Source organism: Protopterus annectens, chromosome 7.part0, assembly GCF_019279795.1.
Source record: "Protopterus annectens isolate FY-2018-M chromosome 7.part0, PAN1.0, whole genome shotgun sequence".
In the NCBI taxonomy this organism is placed as follows: Eukaryota; Metazoa; Chordata; order Ceratodontiformes; family Protopteridae; genus Protopterus; species Protopterus annectens.
In genome coordinates this window covers 970302335-970324902 of record NC_056739.1, presented here as the reverse complement: position 1 = coordinate 970324902, position 22568 = coordinate 970302335, and the positions used below count along the sequence as shown (strand labels likewise).

The following is a 22568-nucleotide window of genomic DNA, read 5'->3' as shown; positions in this document are numbered from 1 at the left end:
ACACTAAAGTGGGATCCTGTCCGTCTCCCTTCTTGTTGACGTACTTTTTGATGGTCTCTTTCTTTTTTGCCTTGCTGGTTTTCAGGTCTGGGCCAAGGAAGTCCTGAGGTACATCACATCTGTACATCCCTTATTATACCACAGAGCCTTGGCACTCTTTGGTCGTATGTCTGACGCACAGTGTAAGTGGAAGACACCTAGGCTTTGTTATCTTGGCTTGACGTATGGCTGTCCCTAGCAGGGTATCCCATTTGTTAGTAATACTGCAACAGTAATCCATCAGACATTTGCTGTTTTGGTAAGTTCTCACACAACTGTACCTTTTTTTTCTGAAAGTGCTAGATGAACTGTTACAGTTTGATACATTTTTGATCTCAGTTGTGGATTTTAGTAATGCAGACCACTGTGAAATTCCTCTTTTCAAGGAGGAGGCAGGTAGGCTAATCTCATTCCTTCCACTTCATACCTACCCAGATATTGGTTTAACTGGATGTCTGTACCCCATAGTAAAAGAAGCCCTGCCCCTGTCCTTAACTCTGTGGGCCAGAGAATGAAATATACTTCTTAGTGTTAAGTGTTTTCATTTTGCAGTAAATCAGAATTCACTAAAAAAATCAAGCAACGTTTTGATTTTTGGTACTGTTCTTTTTCATGCGATTTATCTCCTCAAATGAATCTGAAATTGAGAGAAGAATATATAGATTGCCTTGGTACAAAAAAATGTTCATGTCCTCTTTAGATGGCTTCCCCTTTCTGCTAGATTTATTGGTAGTTTTTTGTTTTTATCCATGTTTCTTTGTTGCTGTCTGAGATGCTTTGTTTAATGCTCCTTTGCCACTACTAGAACTATTGTCAGCTTGCCCCAAAGCTTTATTCATGTTAGACTGAGGCCAACAACTAAATAACGTCTAATTATGCCTTCACTGAGACAACGAACCTGGCTTTTAGGAGCCTGTAAGCTGCATTATCAGTTGAATACCTATATGATTTTATTCCAGTGGGAGGGTGGTGATGTTGTATATATCCACAGCAGCACATTGTGCCTTCCAGTGATTCATGGCTGTTGGCATGTTAGTGAAACCCTCCTTGTTGATGGTTTGTTCCACATGCCATTGTGTCGAATGGGATGAATAGTTGAGTTTTCTGTTTTTTCTTCTGGATGCCTTCTAGCTCCATGTCTGAATTTTAATTTTTCCACTGCTGACAGGAGACATCCAAGTTGAGAAAAAATCCTTGCTTGTTCATAAACATCAAAGAGTGCTTACCACTGGTGTCATTTTTTCAGATACCTTTTGTGGTGTATATGGACTGGTTTTATTGGTATACACCATTACGGTATTGTTGACTTAGTAGCATCAGGTGATTGCATGTATTTATTTTAATGTCCCATTTGAAAGCAGTTTGTTAACTGCAAACATTGAATGATTTGTGTTTTCTTACATGGTTATGTACTTTGCTCAAGAACTATATTTTCTCGTTTGTCCTACAGGAGAATAAGGATGGTGTAGGTGAACACGAACATCCTGATGAAGAAACAGTCCCAGAAACAAGAATAGAAGTAGAAATTCCAAAAGTTAGCACTGACTTAGGAAATGAACTGTATTTTGTGAAGCTACCTAACTTTCTCAGTGTTGAGCCCAGGTACTATCTTGTTTTTTTTCATGTAGCAACATAGGTCTACATTAACGTTTTCATATGTGATAAATTGTTGTAGTTTGAATCTAACACAGAGAAGGTATGCTAGAATGCGTGATATTTGGTGGCGGTTGATATTTAGTGCTGGTTAGCAGTGTAGACTTAGGGGCATAGCCAGGCATATGCTATGTAAGCCTTAATGTGCACTTCTCTAAAAGAATTCTGTGCAGTGGGATGGGCCAACATTTGGTCTTGAGTTGTCTTGGGGCCTTATACCAATGCCACTACATTGAGTGGCACAGTAACTTGTTCTTGAGCTGATGCACAGTTTCTAGCGATTTATTTTAATCTTCAATGCATTATGCTCATTGGCTGTGTACATTTTTTTTTGTTTTTGTATTTTATTAATTACTGAACAAATTGTTTAGCAGAAGTAAATTAATAAGATTGGCCTTTAGATGTGGAAGCAGGACTGTGATACATTCAAGCAACATTACAGTTGTGCCTTGGTCTTGACAGCACAATATCCCAGAACTGGGTGTACAATTCTAAAACTCCTGGCTGCTTCAGTGACCAATATCCATTAAATCCGATGCTGTCTTTTTTGTCTTTTCCTCATCTGATGGGCATCAGATCCAACAGTGGATCCATCGTTAGACATTCTGAAAGACTTTAGGCTCCATAGCTTGAGCTCCTCCCCTTACCCACAGTCCCTCTCTTCTCCTTAATTACCTCATATCTCATTTGCTGCTTTAGTGATCAGACTTGGTCATCGATAGCTCAAGTGTGGGATAGTGAGGTAAGTGAGATGTTCTATATTCTTTATCAAGTTGGATACTTTCTCTTTTTGCTTCTCTTCCTCATCCTCCTCTGTTTAAAAAAATGGTTTATGAATAGACTTGGTTAGCTTCATTAGCTCTAAATTGGGTAATCTTTCTGTTGGGCCTTTTACCTTATGGGCTGTCTTGTTACCTCTTTGGTATTCCTCCTTTTACCATTGTTGGTATTGCTTTCTTTTTTCACCCTTGGGTATCGTTGTTACCATTGTTTGTACTTTGTCTGCTGAGTCTTTCATTTTTACAGGTATCTAATTTCTGAAGTGCGCTGCTTGTGGGAATAAAATTCCCATTCCAACAGTCATTCAGAATGTGTTTGTTGCCCTGGTCCAGCCCATCATAACATAGATTGTGAGATTTGTGCTAGTTTTAACATGCAGGCCCTAGTGGAGAGAAAGAGCAAACTAATTTTAAAAATGACTTCTTCCTTATTCATCTACTTCTGGAGCCCCATCCTTCAGCAAGAAATCTCCAGTAGAGGCTCAAGACAAACAAGGATCTGAGTATGCGCTCCTTTGACTGCTCTCCTCCTGCAACTACTTCAGGCCCATTCCATCCTAGAAGATTTCTAAAATGTCAGATCCGTTTACCGCCACAGCCTTGACCCTGACAAAATCTAAGACTTTGGATCAAGCCTCCTATTTGGATCCAAGTTGATCTAAGCCCAAGTCACCTCTGGTTCTTGCTGGATTTTCTCCAGAACAAGTAACTTTGAGACTGCACTCTCCCTTTCTGCAAGGTATGCTTTGAAGAGTTTCCCATCCACTTTCCACTTCACCCTTTCTGAGGACATCTAGGAGCTTATCAGTAATGGATGTGAATAGGATGATGAGAACATTTCTCAGAACCCAGATTTAGTTGGGTGTTATTTCCAGCTCTGTCTCACATCATGAACATAAGCCTTTCTAAAATGCAGCCTAAACCTCTGACTCCTACTCCTATTCATCCAGTAGTTTCAGAGATGTCTGACCTGAAACGTGAGTATTTCTGTGTCCGATCAAAAGACTTGGCCTTCTTTGACTCCAGCACCTTCTATGATACAGATGTGTCTGATCCTGTTGGATCTGGAGGGATCTTGGAGCTGTAGCATTCATGCTGTATTTGGAAGTTCAGGATCGACTCCGATGTTCTTGGAGCTGTTCCTTCCCCTTGGAGCCTCAGCACTTGACAACTCAGTCCCAACCTCTGTTTTGAGGCAGAAACCAGGGGGATCAAGTTTCATCCTTCACAGGCTTCTTTAGATTTAATGAAGGCTGTGCTTTGCTCCCCTGCTGCTTTGGCTTTTGAAGTAGTGGAGAGATCTTTCTCTCCTCCTAGGGAAAAGATGTCCTTGCCTTCCTTGGGTCCACCCTGTACCTGTCTTCTGTAGAAGCTTGGTCTTTTCACGGTCAAGCCTCAAGACTGCCCACATTCAGGACTCTGCTGGTGCTTCTGAGTCCTGTCTGGTGCCTCCCACTGAAGAGCCCCCTCAGAAGCAGATGTGTAAGAGGAGTCAGCTCGACTCTCCATAAGTGTCTTTAACCGAAGACACTGACTTCAATGAAAGGGAAGGGCTCACTAGATCACCCTTGAGGACTTCTTATTTGGTGAAATACTGGAACTTCTGAGACAGCAAGGTGGTTTGCCTTCAAACCCCCACTTTCCAATAGAAGTCAGTGTTCCTTGATACTTTTGGAACTGGCTCAGCTACAACTTTGGTAATCCCCTCTGGCAGATGAGATGGTAGACCTTATCTACTGTTGGGCCTGGAAGGATCCAGATGCCATGGAGCCCATCCCCAAATGCCGTGACAAATATCTTGTAACATCTAAGGATTGTGCTCACTGGAGCAAGAGTCTCCCATGGATGCTGTGGTGGTTACATGTCTGTGGAGGACAAAAAGACAGTTTTTTTTTGCAACAGGCAACCCTTCAGTCTCTAGTCACTGCTTCCATGAGATTGAATTCTCATGCCTCAGGGGGAGCAGCTAGATCATTGGATTCAGGAATAATCATCAAAAGGCACATCTGGATGCCTCTTTGTGATTTTGCAGAATCCTTCAAGTCTTCATAAGTCAGTGCCCCCTTTGATGGATCCACCTTGTTAGGCCCCAAGGTAAAGGAGACTCTCTCAAAGAGTGAACAAGAGAGGAAGACCTTGTTTATGATTATAGGTTATAGGTTATAGGTTCATACTAGGCTAACTGCCTTTGCGAGCCATTTTAAGCCTAGCCAATTATCCCTTATGAGGCTCAAACCCTGCACCTTGTGTTTGTAAGGCAAACACCTTAACCATTAGGCCACCCTCGAATCTGATTTTCTACCCCTAAAAAGGACTCTTTCCCAAAACCAGTGAGGTGGCAGAAAGTTGTTGTTCAGAAAGACACAGTGTTCTTCCCAGAACTCCTATGGAGGTAGATCCCTTTGTGGCAGAGCAGGGAAACTGTAATAGAAGACGCAGTCCTCATAGCAGAGTTGGTCTGTAACATCAGGACTTCAGACGACCCTTCTCCAAGAAGCCCTTTCAGCATCACTGAAGGATTACCTCTCTGCTGCACTCTGGAGGGAGTTAGGGGATGCTTATGTCTGCACCTGGAAGCATGGATAGCCATTACCAAAGACACTTGGGTGCAGAATATAATACCCAGAAGTTATTATATACCATTTTCCCTTCTACCTCTGAAAAACTACCAAAAAATTCCCAAAGTTCCAGCTAGTCAGTGGAAAGCAGCAGCCACAGAAATAGAAAAGCTGCTGAGAAAAAGAGTCATCCAGTTGGTCCCCCCAGACCAACAAGGATCCGGAACCTATTCAAGATTCTTTTTAGTGCAAAAGAAGACAGGGGACCTAAGACCAGTTTTGGAACTCAGCAGTTTGAATCTATATGTAAAGCAGTTAAAGTTCTAGATCATAGTTCAGTCCTTCCTGTTGCGGATGGATGATTGGATGTATTCCATATATCTCCAGGATGCGTACTATCCTATCAAGATAAACAGGTACTCCAAGAGATATCTGTGCTTCTATCTGGGTGCCATTAATTGTCATTTAAGAGCACTGCCCTTTTATCTCACCACAGCCCCCAGGGTGTTTGCCAAGTGCATGGCAGTGATTGCAGCTCACCTGAGACTGCACAGATTCTGAGCGTTTCTTTATCTAAATCACTGGGTCTGATCTATTTCCACCAAGCCTCTACTCAGTCCAGCCAGGGACTACCTGCTACACCTATGTCTCCAACTAGGTATTACTGTAAATTACAACAAATTACGGCTGTGCCCCTTGCAATGTGTGGAGTTCATTGGTACCTGCCTAGATACCCAAACTCTGCCACAGATAAGAGTGGGTATTTTACAAACGTAAGTATTACACCTTCTCTGTCTTCATTCATCTGCAGTCAAACTAATGGGGTTGATGGCAGCTTCAATAGTTTTGGTATCTTTGGCTCGCGTCACATTAGGGTTTTACAGCCGACACTAGTAGTACAGCGGTCAATAAGATACCACCCACTGACAAGCATGCATTTGTATCATGAAACTCTGAAAGCATCATGCAGCCTGGTGGATTCAAGCATGAAGAAGTTGTTTGGCCCACCCTTTTACTTTACCTGTGCTCAAGGCAGCAGTGACTATAGATGCCTACCAACTAGGGTGGGGGTATCATTGTTTGGGAAGGGCAGTCCAAGGCATATGGTCCCAAACAGGCCAGTATTCACATCAACATCCTAGAAGTGAGAGCAGTCCTATTAGCACTGCAGGCCTTTCAAAATGTTGTCCCTCTAGGGATGATTGCTATTCAGACAGACAGCGTGTCTGTGGTCTGGTACATCAATAAATGGAGAGAACCAGGGTACTAACCACTATGTCAGGAAGCAGTAAAAGTTTGGCAATGGGTGATCTCCCCCGACTGCTTTCTTTTGACAAAGCATACTCCTGGGAGCACCAAAGTGCTAGCAGACAAACTGAGCAGGTCCATCTTACTACCTCATTAGTGGTCTCTCAGTCAGTCAGTAGTGGAAGTGATATTTTGCCAATGGGGTCAACTGTGCTGCATCCTCTTTGCTTCGGTCTTCATCAAGCGCAGCAGGTACTTTGCGCTCTTCCCTCCAAAGGGGGAATCACCAAGACACTGTATGGTTCATCATCGGCTGTCCACTCTACTAAATGCTTTCCCTCCAACTCCTCGCATCCCCATGTCTATTTAGAAAGCATTTCATTGGAAGAGCAAAGTTGTCCTCATTGTCCCATTCTAGCCTCATCAAGTATGGTTCCTCTTCCTCTGGCCTCACCTAGCTCACTCTCCCTGGGTGCTGTATCCTACCCAGGACCTTCTGTCTCACCTGTCTCGTTTGCCTGTCCCAGACATGCAATCTGTCAAGCTAACCACACGGTTTCAACTCTTCTGGTAATGGCTAGAATCTCCATGCTTTCTTCCCTCCTTTGCCACATTCTTATGTCATCTCAGAAAGCCTCTACCAGGAAGACTTATAAGAGCAAGTGGAAAGAATTCTGTGTTGGGGCTCAACAGAGAGACAGATAGATCCCCTTTCAGCCCAGTTCTAGCTATTCTTGATTTCCTGGTGTCCATTTTTAGTAATGGAGATAGTTATTTGTCATTTAAGGTACAGTTGTCTGCAATAGCAAACTTTCACTTAGGCAAGAAGAATTCCTCCCTGACTTTCTTGAAATTATGCAAAGCTTTTCTCAAAAGTACTTTTCTATAACAACCTCCTATTAAGGATCCCATCCCTCCTTGAGACCTTACACTGGTCCTTCAAGCTTTAAATGAGCCTGCCTGCAGCCAGGGCAGAATTAAAGTATTTATCCTGGAAAGCACTATTCCTGGTCGCTATTATATTGGTTAGACAGATGTCAGAGCTCCATGCACATTTCTTCCCAGCCACCTTACCTGATTTTTTGTAAGGGAAGAGTATCTCTTTGAACTAACTTGTCCTTCCTACCCAAAGTGGTGTCAGAAGCTAACCTTAATCAGAAAGTTAACCTGCCAGTCTTCTTCCCAAAATTTTCTAACAAAAGATAATACATTTGTTAGATGTGCATAGACAACTCAGATTTTACATTCATTGAACCGAAGACCAGATAAAGTCAGAACTGTCTCCTTTTCTAAGACTGTATTCGGCAAAACAGTGCCAAAAATAACCTTAGCCAGATGGTTCACCGATTGCATTATCTTAATTTACAACGGTGAAATACTTTTGTTAGCCAAAAATCCTAAAGCTCACTCTGCAAGGGCTATGGTTGCATCACCTGTGTTTTGGTCCAAAGCCTCCATAGATGACATCTGCACAACTGCTACATGGTCCACTGCTCATACCTTTATAACTCTTACCAGTTAGACATCTTATGTAGGAATAGATCAACTTTTGGCTGCACTGTACTCCATATACTTCCTTGAGGATATTCCAAGAGTACTCTAGCTGGGGGCTCTGTCCCATCAGTTGAGGAACAGACAAAAAAGACAACATCAGATATTATAGTTATGTACATGCCATAACTGTGCATCTGTGTTATCTGTTTTCATCCTTCCTCAACTTCCCTCCCTACAGTCTTCCAGCAATTTGATTTATTTTTCATAGTATGCCCTGAGGGATATCCCTTTATGGTCTTGCTGGGTGGGTTCCAGACCTCTCTTCTCTGTGTTTTCATCACCTTTTCCACTCTTCCTTTGTTTTTTTTTGCCTCAGAGAATGTTAGTGACAGATACTGATTTGTCTTGTTGTGGTTAATTGATGAGAGGGCAAACTCAATCTGAGGTAACTAAGGTGAAGCAAGGGATTATGGGTAAGGGGAGGAACTCAAGCTACAGAGCCTAACTCGAGGAAGGAACTGTTGTTTGAGCAGAGACCCAGCAGATGAGCAGGGATGAAAATAGACCAAGGAGATTAAGTGTTGTGTTGAGTACACAACTACAGCATCCTGCATGTGGGCTATACCAAATAGATTCTCTTTTCTCCCAGTGAATCATTTTCTTTTGGAAAAATAAAATATGTTGTGTGTTTGCAAGAAGACTTGCATGTGTGTGAGTGGAGGATTGTTCTCTGGCTTCTGCATATTTTATGGTGTGCAGGGTCCTGGGTTCATGACCTGCAAGTGCTGTTTATTTTCTAGTTTAAAAGCCTGCGTTGTGCTCGTTTCCCACCTTTCCTGTAGCTAGTCTAGTCCAGATACAGATTTGCTATATCCAGGACTGTTTGTAAGCTTCTGAGAAGTGCCAATGTCTGCTCTTCAATTTTTTCCCTTAGATCTGCTAGTTCTCTTCTCTCCTCCACTTTTACTAGTTATTAATGTTACACTTTACCATACCAGTCTTCTTGTAGCAATTATTGTAGCACACACAAGTGCTACCAGCACTACACATTCTACAAGGAAACAGCTCCAGTACTTATTATTAATTCCCTCCCCTCCAGGCATGTCTAAAGGTCAGTTCCCTGTGCTTTCTCCTGTTAACCTGGTGAACTTAGGCATCCTGAGGCAATGTAGCAACTGCCTCATGTACACCAACAACCCTCTCCTCTTACCGCCCAACACTCAGACTTGTGAGAGATGAACTTATATATCCAAATTGGAAGCCAAGCACTTTCCAGCCAAGACTGGAATAGCTAGTTGAGAGGAGAAAGTCAACACTTGCACCATACCACATGGAACACATAGTCCTCCAGAACATACACCAGCACTGCCTTCACATAAAAACACAAACCACACACCCACCTTCGCGGAGGCTCTTAATAAAAATCTACCCAAACAGCAGAGACCTCCAAGGCAGAAACGCACTTGACCACCACAACACAACACTAATAACGAGACACATAACTCTCCTAAACAGTGTGCCACTCAACCAAAGCCCCTAAGGCAAAACAGCATGCCCAGCACACTAGTCATAGATGACTTAATAATGAGGCACACTGATGCTCTACTCACTAGGTTGAATAAGGAGAAAGTAGCAGTCAGCTGCCTGTCAGGTACCAGGATCCGACATATTGCACATGCACTCAGGTCCCTCAACAACAGGTACAAATATGACTCTGTCATTGTACATGTGGATGTAAATGACCTGAGACGTACCTCCGTGGACTACATGAAAAGAAACATGGAGGAGCTCTTGGATTATGTAGCCCTGAGCAGCACCCTACAATCAACCAGAATGATACCACAGTACAAGCAGAAAATTATTGATTTCAACAATTGGCCAAGTTTCTGGTGTAATTCTAAGGGGATCCAGTATCTGTCTACCTATGATGACATGATTGACAGACCTTGATGTATTGCCAGAGATGGCCTGCATCTGTCACCCTTGGACTTTCGGATACTGGCCAAGGCTCTTGCCAACCCTATAGTGCCTTTTTTAGGCGGTGTTCCAAAGACCAAATTACCACCATGACAGCTATAAACAAATGCAATCTGAGGGTCATGCTGCTCAACACTAGAAGTCTAAATCTCAAAATGCACTCGCTCGAAGCACTCCTTAAAATGGAGAACATTGATATTTGTGCTGTAACAGAGAGCTGGTTCAAGGCAGCAGAAAGCATCCCTGTACTACCAGGCTATAACTCATACCACATCTTTTGGCCCCAGAACTTGGACCAAAGCTCCAAAGGTGGTGGTGTTTCCATATTCATAAAGGATGCGCACAGCTCCAAACTGGTAACCCAACATAAAGCATCAGAGATGCTTCAGGTGCAGCTAACACTGGGTAAGACAACGATTCAAGTCGTAGCTTGTTATAGGTCCCCAACTATTTCCCAAGGCACTCACTCCACGTTCCTAAGCACCCTGGAGAATATTAGGGTCCAACCTAACACACTCATACTGGGGGCTTCAACTAACCCTCCATTAACTGGGAAAACTACTCATGCACTGATACACTTGCCCACCATTTCCTGGAATACATTAATTCCAGTGCCCTGGACTAGCTCGTTCTTACCCCCACTAGAGGTAGCAACATCCTTGACCTGGTCATTACTAACATGGGCGACTGTTGCTTTATACCAGTAGTCAAATCCTCCCTGGTTAGATCCATCCACAAACTAATCATCTTGGAAATCCACATCTCTCTCTCACCACCCTACCCCCTGCAAAGGTAACCACCATGAAAAACTTCTCCAAAGCTAACTTTGGGCTCCTAAGGACAGAGGTGGCTAACTTCACGGCACCCATGCAAATGGAGAATAGTTGCATGGCCAGTGAATCATACGCTAATGCCCTGTACGAACAACTACACAAATGCATGGATCTTGCCATACCCAAATTGCTCTCCTCCAAAAAACGGAAGCCAGTCTAGTGGTCCCCCTGCCATAAACAAACTCTACAACAGAAGGAAGAAACTGATGTGTAATAAGTTGACATCCCAAGACTGGAAAAACTCCTTTATCAGCCTAAATAAAAAGTTGAGATCCCTCATCAAATCCTCTAAAGCTAGCTATGAAAACAGAATTGCAGCATTTAGTAAAGACAACCACAAGGCCTTCTATAGTTATGTAAAGAACCTCCACGGCAATACCCAGATTTGCTCTGAGCAACTGCACAATGGTACCTCCTGTACTGAGCCAACAGATATTGCCAGTGTACTGGCTGACAGATTCAGTGCCAACTTTACCCCCCGAAGGACCAATCACAATACCAGTAGATTGCCAGGCACCTAGTATTACTGCTGCACAGGTTAAAACAACACTGTCCAAGGCCAAGAATACAGCTTCTGCGGGACCTGACAATACCTCTGGCTGTGTTCTACATGGACTACAGAGTGAACTGGCACCTCACCTGTGTGCCCTATTCAGTCACAGCCTCACCTCAGGCTTTGTCCCTACCGAATGGCGCACTGCTAATAGTCATCCTTTTCTACAAAGGAGGAGCAACTACAGACCCTGGGAAGTATCGCCCCATTAGGCTGACAAGTCTGATATTCAAAGCTGTGGAACACATCATCATGAACCTAATAAACAAGGATATAGGGAATCTCCAAACTCTGGATCCCACACAGTTTGGTTTTGTGAAGGGTCGATCATGCCTGCTCAACTTGGTTGACTTCTTTGAGTCAATCTCCAGAGCTGCTGATGAAGGCAAGGTGGTTCATACAGCCTGCCTTGTTCTGGCCAAGGCGTTTGATACCATTCCCCACTCAGGAATCATAGAAAAACTCACTAAGGTAGACGTCAACCCCTATACCACAAGGTAGGTTGCAAACTGGCTCACAGATAGAACCCACAGTGTGAAAGTAGCTGACTCCAAGTCAGACTGCCGACCAGTCACGAGTAGAGTTACACAGGGGTCGGTCCTGGGTCCTCTTCTGTTTGGTATCTACTTCTTAGAAGTCCAGTCCAATACAAAGGGACTCTGGCTGACAAAGTTCGCAGACAGTTGCAAGTTGGGAGCCATTATTAACTCCCCAAGTGATGTTGACATCTTACAGAAAGGCCTCACCGAGACCAACGACTGGTGTCAGAACCATGGCTTAAGCTCAGTGCCGAAAAATGTGTTGTCATTCCCTTTGAGAAAATCCCATTTCCCATGAACTACCACATCAATGGTAGTCCACTGAACACAGAAGGTGTTATAAGAGATCTAGGAACACAGGTTGACAGCAACCTCTGTCTTTCACTCCCACTGTGGTCAGAATGCCTTCTATGTGGCACATCTCATTACTAAAGGTTTTATATCCAGGAAGAAAGAGGTCATTGTCTCCCTCTACTCTTCCCTCATTAGGCCAGTCATTGAGTACAATGCCCCATTTGGCATGTACCTCACTCGACACCTGCAACAACTGGAGAGGCCGCAAAAGTACCTCACAAAGAGGATCCTAGGCCTTAAACACTTGCCCTATATGGACTGACTCAAAAAAACTCCAACTATTCTCTGTCTCATATCGCCTACTTAGAGGCGATCTCTGCTTGACTTACAAAGCCATGTCTGACTCAGCTTTGATAGAAATGCTGCACCTAAAGAAATCCCAATCCCACTGCACCACATGCTCCAGAGACCTTTACCTCATTACCACAATCAACAGAACGTGCTGGAGGACAGGTTCATAACGCAGAGACTGCCCATGCTATGGAATAGACTTCCCATACATGTCAGACAGAGCACCTCACTGGCCCTCTTCAAGAGAAATCTTGATGAGTGGATGGAAAATAGAAAATTCAACCCGGGGATCACTCCAGTGGCTGTACTCGACAAAGGCACTGGGAACTAAGGTCGGGTGGCATGATACCAGGGTAACCCTATGGGCTAGGCTTGTAAAGGCTTCAGGGCCATTAGCCTAGTACACACCTATGAACCTATGTTGTGGTTAATTGAATAGAGGGCAAACTCAGTCTGAGGTAACTAAGGTGAAGTGAAGGATTATGAGTAAGGGGAGGGGCTCAAGCTACAGAGCCTAAATCTTTCAGAGTGGCAGAGGAAGGAACCATTGTTGGAGCAGAGACTCAATAGTTGAGGAGGGATGAAAATAGACAAAAGAGATGAAGAGTTGTGGTGAGTACACAACTACAATGTCATGCATGTGGGCTATACCAAACAGATTCTCTTTTCCCCAGTGAATCATTTTCTTTGTGGAAAATCAAGTATGTTTTGTGTTTGCAGGAAGACATACATGTGTGAGAGTGGAGGATTGTTCTCTGGCTTCTGCATATCCCTACAGATATTTTTAGCAGTTTGCAGGGCAGCTTCTTTTCAAGAATGTATACCAATGATGTCTTTCTATTCATATGTTGCAATATTCATAACATGAGGGTGTCCACCGCCATCTGACTCCTACATCAGTCTAGAATACAAAAGTGTAATGCTGCTGTAGGGTACATGTGACGTCGCACAAAGCACAGATCCTACTGTGGTCATAAAATGACTTTGGCACATACCAATCCTCAGAACTTTTCTGCCACCAGTCAGATCATCTTTTCCAGTCATTGTTTGTCAGACAAGTTGCGGATCCCGATCAGGTAAGTGTCACAATGTTTTTTTTTTTTCCTTATGTTTTGCTACTGTGTTTTTGTGAGGTTACATGTTGGCTAGGAAGGTCAAGTCAGTGTGGAAGGCAGATTCCACATAAGGACTCTCACAACCTTTGCCTCTTCTGCATAAGCCCTGACTACAACCATACTACTTGTTGTATTTGCAAGGCCTTTGTCCCCAAGACCCTGTGTAGCCGTTCAGCTTCTCTGAGTTTATATCTAGAAAACCACCACCTTAAACATCTTGCATGTGATATGTAAGGTACATAGGGCCCTTCAGGTGAGCTGCCAGCTAAGAAGGCCAAGAAATCTTGGCCTGACTTGCCTGCTGTCCCTCCAATTCTGGACTTCTCTGCCAAGGCTGATGTTGGCCTGGTGACTGTTCTGGATTCGGTAGGCACTTCTTTGACAGGTACCAGTGTGAGGGCCTTGAAGGACCCTACCAGCACATTCTCGGGGGATACACAGACATCTTTTCCGGATGTAAGAGAGGAACTTCGGCTCATTATGACTGAAGGCCCACATAGCATTCCACAGATCATTTTCCGTGAAGATGTCTCTACCAATATTGTTGAGTGTAGGCCGACGTCAGACTTATCCACTTTCCACCACATGGATGCTCCTCAAAAGAAAAAACATAAAACTAAACATGCTTCCCCAACCCCCAGGAACAACCGGCGGATTGGCAGACCTTTTCCCAAGGGCTGTTCAATGCCTTTATGCCCCTGAGACAATCTTCAGCTCTCCCCCCTCCCTTCGTCTTCCTTTCGTCCTTCTACACCACAAAAGAGGATTTCTGAGAAATTTTCTGCAGATGAAGAGGATTCTTCTGGGGACGAATCTTTGGCTTATTCTGCCCAAATTTCTTCTCTTTTGGGATATGCTTCCCCAGAAGTAGAATTAAATGGAACAGATTCCCCTGGAGAAGATATTTCTTTTGGGGAAACCATTGTAAAAATATGAGAATTTTTGAAATGAGATTGTTCTCGGGTGTCAGACATTCAAAAAAGATATTATGACCTGCTGTAGATGGACTCTCCTTCCCCTTCTGCCATACCTCCTGATGTTCTTCGTGTTTCACTGTTGCAGTCATATTTTTGTAATCCTGCTGGCAGGTTGCCCTCAGTCGGCCTGAATTCCAAAGTCTTGGGTCCTGCATCGGCTGCTGTCGTTCCTTACCTGATGTCAGGTCGTCAGGGGTATAAAAGAAGGAGCCAATGCCATTTTTTTCAGTCTTTCTTGCCGCGCGGTGCCCGAAGCAGAAGCAGTTCGCAAGTGCCGGTCGGCCAACTCCTGAGATTTTAGTGTTCGAATTTCAGATCCGAAGTCTTAATAAAGCTAAGTACCTCGTTGGGGAAACTTTTTTCTTGCTCCAGACCGATGTCAGAAAAAGTAAATAATTGTATTTCTTGTGGAAAGCAAATACCTCATAAGGACTTTTATTCTTACTGTATTCCTTGCCTAGGCCCTGATCACGTTTCTGGTTGTCGGTTTTGTGCTAGCTTTAACCAACGCACTATTAAGCGTCGGTATGATTTTGCTTTAAACTATTTTGGACGCCGGTTTAATTATCCAGAAATGTCGTTGGATAGCCATCCGACTACCGGAGTTCACAAAAAACGCAAAGAAAAGGAGAGAGATAAACAACTGAGGCCCAAAACCAATGACGAAGCTTCTCCTAAGCCAGTCGCCGGTTCGCCGGCTCTCAGTGAGGCGCTTTCGCAGCCTCTTACGCCCGCTACTTTAGAGTCGCAGGCCGTTACCCACTCCCACGTGGAGTCGGCCATGCCGCTGGAAACTCAAGGTATTGGAGCCTCTGATACTATTCCCTCAGATGGGACCGGAGCTGCTGAGCAGGCACCGGCTTCTGAGGGTGTATTCAGACCTAAGCATCTTTACATTAAACCTACTTCATCTTCAAAGGCAAAGACTCTAAAGCACCTTCTAAAGCAAAGAAACAAACTCGAGACCCACATGGACAGGCCTCCATGCCCAAAAAACAGATCCTCAAAATGGCTGAAGACTTGATTACTTTGATCAGGGGTTCCTATCCCCCTCCTGATAAGAGGCGTAGGCAAGAGACTGACTATAAATCTTCAGATCAGGTTTCTATTTCTTCTGAGTCCTCTTCTGATCAGGAATATTCTCTTCCCCCCTATGAGGATTCTGATGCTGAAGAATCTATATCTCCTCCAGAGGACTATTCTTTTGGGGAAACCTTGCATACCATGAGGGAGCATTTCCACTGGGAGAGCCAAGATTTTCAGAATCTAAAAAGAGGCTCCGAGATTTCTTTTTACTTCCTCAACACAGGCCCCTAGCCATTCCACCTGTGTTAGACATTGTAGATGATGTGTTTTCGGAGTCTAGTCTTACCCCTGACTCCTTACCTCCAGCTCCTGTTAAGCCTGATAGATATTACAGGGTTCCTGACTCTCATAAATTCCTTTTTAAAAACCCTGCTGCAGACCCAGAGACTATTTCTCAGGGTCCCAAAGGAGTTAAGGCTTCCGCTGCAAAAAACCCTACCCCCTCTGACAGAGATTCTAGGGCACTGGATAGATGGGGAAAAAAGGTTTACACATCTGCTACCTTGGCTATAAGGGCTTTAAACTGTCAGTTTCATATGCTCACATATCAGCAACATGTCATGGCATTGCTTAAACAGAAAATGTTATTAAACTCTGAATGTGCAAACAACAAGGAAATGCAGGATTTATTGCATGCAGCGGAAAAGTTGGAAAGCATACTTTGCAATGTGGTTTTGATTCTTTGGAGGCCTCCTGCAGGGCCGCAGTTACGGGTTCTGTAATTAGGAGGCATGCTTGGTTAAAGGAACAAAATCTGCCTGATCATGTGAAAGTTAAATTATTAGGTGCACCTTTACAGCATGATACTTTGTTTGGTGTTAAGGCAGAAGAGGTGTTAAAGAAAATGGAGGACAAAGCTAAATCAATGCAAACTGTCAAACATTTTTTACAAGTACAGCCACCTAGGTTTAGTAGACACTGGCCTAGAAAGAATTGGTCCTTTCCTGTGTCAGACAGACCTCAAAGGGCCAGATCCAGACGCCCTAGAGGCAGATCCCAGGCGCAAGGTTCATACAGGTCAAAGCAATGGGGTGCTTCTACTTCCAAAGTTGGAGAAGACAAATCACAACCTTACAGGAAACAGTCCCAATGACTTCCCCCTGCCTGCACCAAGCACTTATATCCTGGCAGTACCCTTAGGGGGAAAATTAGCACTTTTTTCTCAAAACTGGCACATTATAACCCAGGACAAGTGGGTTCTAAACATAGTGTCACAAGGCTACAAGTTCCATTTCCATACCCTGCCAAAGGCAAACGGATGGCCAGATCTGCCAAAAAAATCAATGGGCAGAGGCACAAAAACAAGTCTCGTCCCTCAGGGACATGGGGGCCATTCAACAAGTACCAGAGCAAGAACAGGGACAAGGATTTTACTCAAGACTGTTCTTGGTACCCAGAAAGGACAAGGCTTGGAGAACCAATACTGGACCTATCTAATCTGAACACATTCCTGGATATTCCAAAATTCATAATGTTAACTTTACAGCAGCTTCTGCCCATGCTGGGCAAAAATGCTTGGCTTGTGACTTTAGACTTAAAAGAGGCATACCTCCATGTCCCAATCAGACAGTCATGCAGAAGATACCTCAGATTCAAGGCAGGCTCAAAGCATTACCAATTCTCTGCACTGCCCATTGGCTTATCTACTGTGCCCAGGGTCTTTACAAAGTGTCTGGCACCAGTAATTGCATTCTGCAGACAAAGAGGAATACAAATATCTTGGACAACTGTCTGATTCAAGCAGAGAACAAGGACATTCTTCTACAGCATCTGGCGTTTGTGAAAAGATTTCTAACATGCCTAGGGTACACAGTCAACGAAAATAAATCAGAACTAGTACCCTCTCAAGAGATAATATTCCTGGGTGCAAGCTGAAATACAACTGCCCAGATGGCTTATCTCACGCCAGACAAACAAAGGCAACTGACTACCTATTTCAAGATGTTGGCAACAAAGGCCCAGTTATCTGCAAGAAAAATTCTGCAGGCTTTGGGTTTCATGGCATCCTGCTTTCTGCTAATTCCATATGCAAGACTGCATATGAGGAAACTTCAGTGGTACCTAAAAAGTGTTTGGACCCAACATTGCCACAGCCTGGAGGCAATAATTACTCTCATTCCCTACCTGCAACAGGAGTTTCAATGGTGGTCGAGGGCTTGTCACCAGAACAAGGGACAGCCATTCACTTTACCCCCAGCCAGGCAAATACTAACAACGAATGCATCAGATTATGCCTGGGGGGCCCACATGGCAGGAAGATGCATTCAGGGCACATGGCCCACAAACCAAATGCATCCACATATCAATCAAAAAGAGATGCTAGCTGTTCAAAATGCCCTGACAGCCTTCAAGGACCTACTTCATCCGGGACAACTACAGATAAAGACAGACAATACCACGGTCATGTGGTATATAAACAAGCAGGGGGGCAGACATTCTTACCCCCTTTGCAGACTAGCCATGACTTTGTGGGACACAGCATTAACTTACCAAGTACATCTGCAGGCACAATTCCTGCCAGGAAAAGAAAATACTCTGGCAGACGAGCTAAGCAGAAACCTCATGGATCCCCACAAGTGGCACCTGGATCCAAAAGTCTTCAGCATGATAACAAGGAAATGGGGATGCCCGGACATAGATCTATTTACCTCCCCTCACCTCACAACTACCAACTAAAAAGATTCTGCACAAGGACTTTTTTATTTTTTTTATTTATTTAACATTTGTTGACCGGGAATGTCCGACTAGGTTCCATAGAGCCTGTTTTCAGTGGAGGCCCGGGGAGAAATGCTCCAGATGCATGTCTTTGGAATGTGGGAGGAAACCGGAGTACCCGGAGGAAACCCACGCGAACACAGGGAGAACATGCAAACTCCACACAGAAGGCACCCCAGCCGAGAATCGAACCGGAGAACCTCTTGCTGTGAGGTGACAATGTTAACCACTGCACCACTGTGCCGCCCGACTTATCACAGACAAGCATGGAACATGGACGCCCTATCTTTCAGCTGGAAGAACCTATCAGTATATGCCTTTCCTCCACTGCCACTCCTCCCCAAGGTACTCCTAAAAGTCAGACAAGAGAAGCCAAAGATGATACTCATTGCCCCAGACTGGCCCCGCCAGTACTGGTATCCAATCCTAAGGAATTTGTCTCAATGCCCAGCTTGGACCTTACCTCAAATACCCCATCTACTGTCCCAGCAAATCAATCAGATCCTGCACAGCCAACTCAGGACTTTAAACCTGGCAGCATGGCGGAAAATGTAATCATACAAAACACACCTCTCAGTAAAGCTGTGATGGATGTCATTTTGGAAGCCAGAAGGCCCAGTACTAGAAAATCTTATGCTGGAAAATGGAAGAGATTCTGTGCTTGGAACCAGGCACAAGGAACTGATACAGCTGTACCAAATATTCCTCAGATTTTGCAATGCTTAACTGAGATGCTGGGCAAAGGCCTATCTTTTTCATCAATTAAAATTCATGCCTCTGCCATTTCGGCTCATTACAATACAGAGCCACCAATCTTTTCTCATCCTTTGTTAAAGCAGTACCTCAGAGGAGCCAAAAATTTAAGGCCTCCAAGGAGATCACCAATACCTGCATGGGACCTCAACTATATCTTGGAAAAACTCACCCTGCCTCCTTTTGATCCAGCTGCTATTGCTGATTTAAAGTTTTTATCTTGGAAAACAGCTCTGCTCCTAGCAATAACTTCTGCAAGACGAGTTTGAGCTACAGGCACTCATGGCTGTGGAACCTTTTATCATGTTTTATCCAGACAAGGTTTCTCTGAGGACAAACTCGACATTTATGCCTAAAGTGGTGTCCAGTGTGGCTCTTAACCAAACCATTCATCTGCCAACTTTTTATACAAATCCACAGAACAAGGGGGAGAGAATTCTGCATTCCTTGGACGTACACAGACAGCTTAGATTCTACTTGGACAGAACCAAATCTTTCAGGAACACAGAGCAATTACTAGTGGCATATGCTGCAGCATCGCAAGTAAAGGCTATCCCAAAGCAGACTATTTCAAAGTGGATAGACCACTGCATTTGTTTCTGCTATTTTCAACATGGCAAGCCAGTGCCTAAGGGCATTAAGCCACATTCAACCAGAGCTGCAGCCACTTCAGCAGCCTTTCTCAGGGGAGTACCAACTAAAGACATTTTAGAGGCTGCTACTTGGAGTTCAGTGCACACCTTTACAAAGCACTATTATCTGCCACTCTACTCTAAATCCAGGGCAGGCTTTGCCGCTGCAGTTCTGCAGGGCCTCCTAGCCGCTCCTAATTCTGTTTAGCTCCAGCCTCCCAACCATAGCTTTGGAACTCTGCCCAAATGTAAAGTGAAACATGAAGAACATAGTACAGTTGTGTACACTTCCCATAAATGTAGATGTTCGAGTGTATTCACTGTTGCAGTCCAGGTTACCCACTCGCCATCCCCCTTTTTTCTGCTGGAACTTATCGTTCCTTCTCTGATTTATACAACCTATGTGGTGTATTTGCTTGTAGATGAAGGTCAAGTTTATATTGGTGCATGTAATTTTATATCTATCTATCTATATATATATATATATATATATATATATATATATATATATATATAAATTTTGGCAACCCTTTTAGGGGGCACCTGACATATGGGGCAAGAAAAACTGAAGAAAATGGCGTCTGCTCCTTCTTTTATACCCCTGACTACCTGACGTCACTTAAGGGACGTCAGCAGCCAACGCAGGACCCAAGACTTTGGAATTCAGGCCGACTGAGGGCAACCTGCCAGCAGGATTACCCAAATGTAATGACTGCAACAGTGAATACACTCGAACATCTACATTTATGGTAAGTGTACACAACTGTACTTTTCCTGGATGCATTCCCTGCAGCTTCTAAGTGCCCTGACTCTCAACCTCCTGCCCTTAAAAGGCTGGACAGGTTTTATAAAGTGCCGGAGGATTCCAAATTTCTGTTTAAATGTCCCTCTGCAGACCCTGCAACAATTTCAGTATCTGCTGACAAAGCCGCCAAGATGCTGCCTTCCACTTTCCTTGTCCAAAGGGAGCAGGGGAGTAAAGTTATGGAGAGACTGGGGAAGAAAGTTTATACATCTGCTACTTTGGCATTCAGAGCAATAAATTACCAGACCCATATGACCACATACTCTTTGGCGCTGCTCTCGGACACTGGTAAGCTACTTTCAGAGCTCCCAGACACTCCTACTAAGGCTAAGCTCTCCTCCATTCTTAACTCTTCTGCTAAGGTTACAAGGCATTCCATAAGTGTCGCTATGATGCGGTGGAGGAATCAGCTAGAGCGGCTGCATCTGGGTCACTTCTCAGGAGATACTCCTGGCTCAGACTTCAACTATTGCCTGATGACATTAAGGCAAAAGGAATAGATGCCCCCTTCCCCCAGACAACAAGGCATTATTTGGTACCTTTGCTGCAGAGCTCTTTAAGTCTTTACAGGAAAAGGGCAAAGAGCTGCAAGACCTAAAGCACATTTTTGTCTCCCAGGTCCCTTGGTTTCAGAGGAACTACCTTACTAAGACTTTGTTTGTAAGGAAGTCTTCCAGACTCCAGTCTTCAAAGGGAAAAGAGATGCTAGAAAACAATTTTCCTCTAAATTTATCTCCTCTACTCCTGCTCCTCAGAAACGGCCCTTTCTGGTGAAGCCATGTACTCTGTGACTACCTGCCTCCTGGCACCCAAACTCCTCTTTCCCTTCGCCTTTCCCTGTCTTTTTCTGTTTGGAAACAGATCACTTGGGACTCTTGGGTCCTATCCATCATCCTTCAGGGATACTTTATGGTATGGAAGACCCCCTCCTTCCTTCAGGAGTATTCCACAACCTCCAAGGGAACAAATGGAACTCTTTCCACAAGTCATTTCCCCTCTTCTCTCTCAAGGCACCATTCAAGAGTTACCACCTTCTCAAGTAGGAAAAAGGGTCCTACTTCAGGATGTTCTTGTTCTCCAGGAAGGATGGACCTTGGAGACCCATTCTAGACCTATCCCATCTAAACACTTTCCTGAGGGTTCCCACCTTTTGCATGTTAACTTTACCCACCCTTCTTCCTCTCATCTTTTCTCAGGCCTTTATGGTGTCCTTGGACATTAAAGATGCTTATTCTCATACTCCCATTCATCCTTGGTTCAGGAAGTATTTTCACTTCGCTATTGCTTCCTCACATTTTCAGATGTCTGCCTTGCCCTTTGGATTGTCTATGGCCCCAAGAGTCTTTACAAAATGCTAAACTCCTGTCATAGCCTTCTGCAGGCTACAGGGCATACAAAATTTCCCATACCTGGACAATATTTTTCTGCAGGCTCAGACTTCAGGCACCCTTCAGGAGAATCTTCTCGTCATGGTGTCACTGCTGGAGGGTTGAGGATTCACTGTCAACTACCAAAAATCTACTGTAGTTCCTTCTCCAGACCACATTTTCCTTGGATGCAGGATCCAAACGGACAGGATGTTGGCTTTTTACCACCAGAAAAGGTCCTGTCTCTCACTTCTTACTTCCAGGCCCTCTTGCCCCTGCAGTCTTTGACTGCCAGAGAGTTTCTTTGCCTCTTGTGGTTCATGGCATCCACTATTCCCATTCTACCACTAGCCAAGTTACACATGAGGAAATTCCAGTGGTTCTTGAGAACAGTATGGGTACAACACTCCCATCCTCCTGAGTTTATTCCTCTTCTACCCTGCCTGAAAAAGGAGCTACACTGGTGGATTCAGCATGTTTCAAGGAATCCAGGCTTACCCTTGCTACCACCTCTTCCCATTCAGGAGTTGTACACGGATGCTTCAGACCTGGGATGGTGAGCAACCGTAACCTCGTGGAGGGTCAGAGATGTGTTGTCTCCCTTTCAGAAGAGGGAGCACATCAACGCTCTGCAAACCTTCAAACCCTTTCTTCTACCAGGTGCCTTAAAATGGTTTACAGACAATTTCACAGTTCTCTAATATGTCAGGAAACAGGGAGGGGCAAAGTCCTATCTCCTGTACAGACTGGCTCTCCAAACCTGGGAGTTAGCTTTCCAGAGCCAGCTCACCCTCCAGGCG

At 44.3% G+C, this 22568-nt stretch overlaps 1 protein-coding gene across 8 annotated transcripts in view; it reads left to right on the top strand.

Moving 5' to 3' along the window:
- Positions 1-22568, top strand: part of LOC122806811 (RNA polymerase-associated protein LEO1-like) — a 424604-nt gene that overhangs the window by 329526 nt on the left and 72510 nt on the right. For all 8 annotated transcript variants that reach the window (XM_044077549.1, XM_044077544.1, XM_044077545.1 and 5 more), the window contains one exon: positions 1490-1641. In XM_044077549.1, the coding sequence (XP_043933484.1) occupies positions 1490-1641 (152 nt within the window). The remainder of the gene's footprint in view (positions 1-1489; positions 1642-22568) is intronic.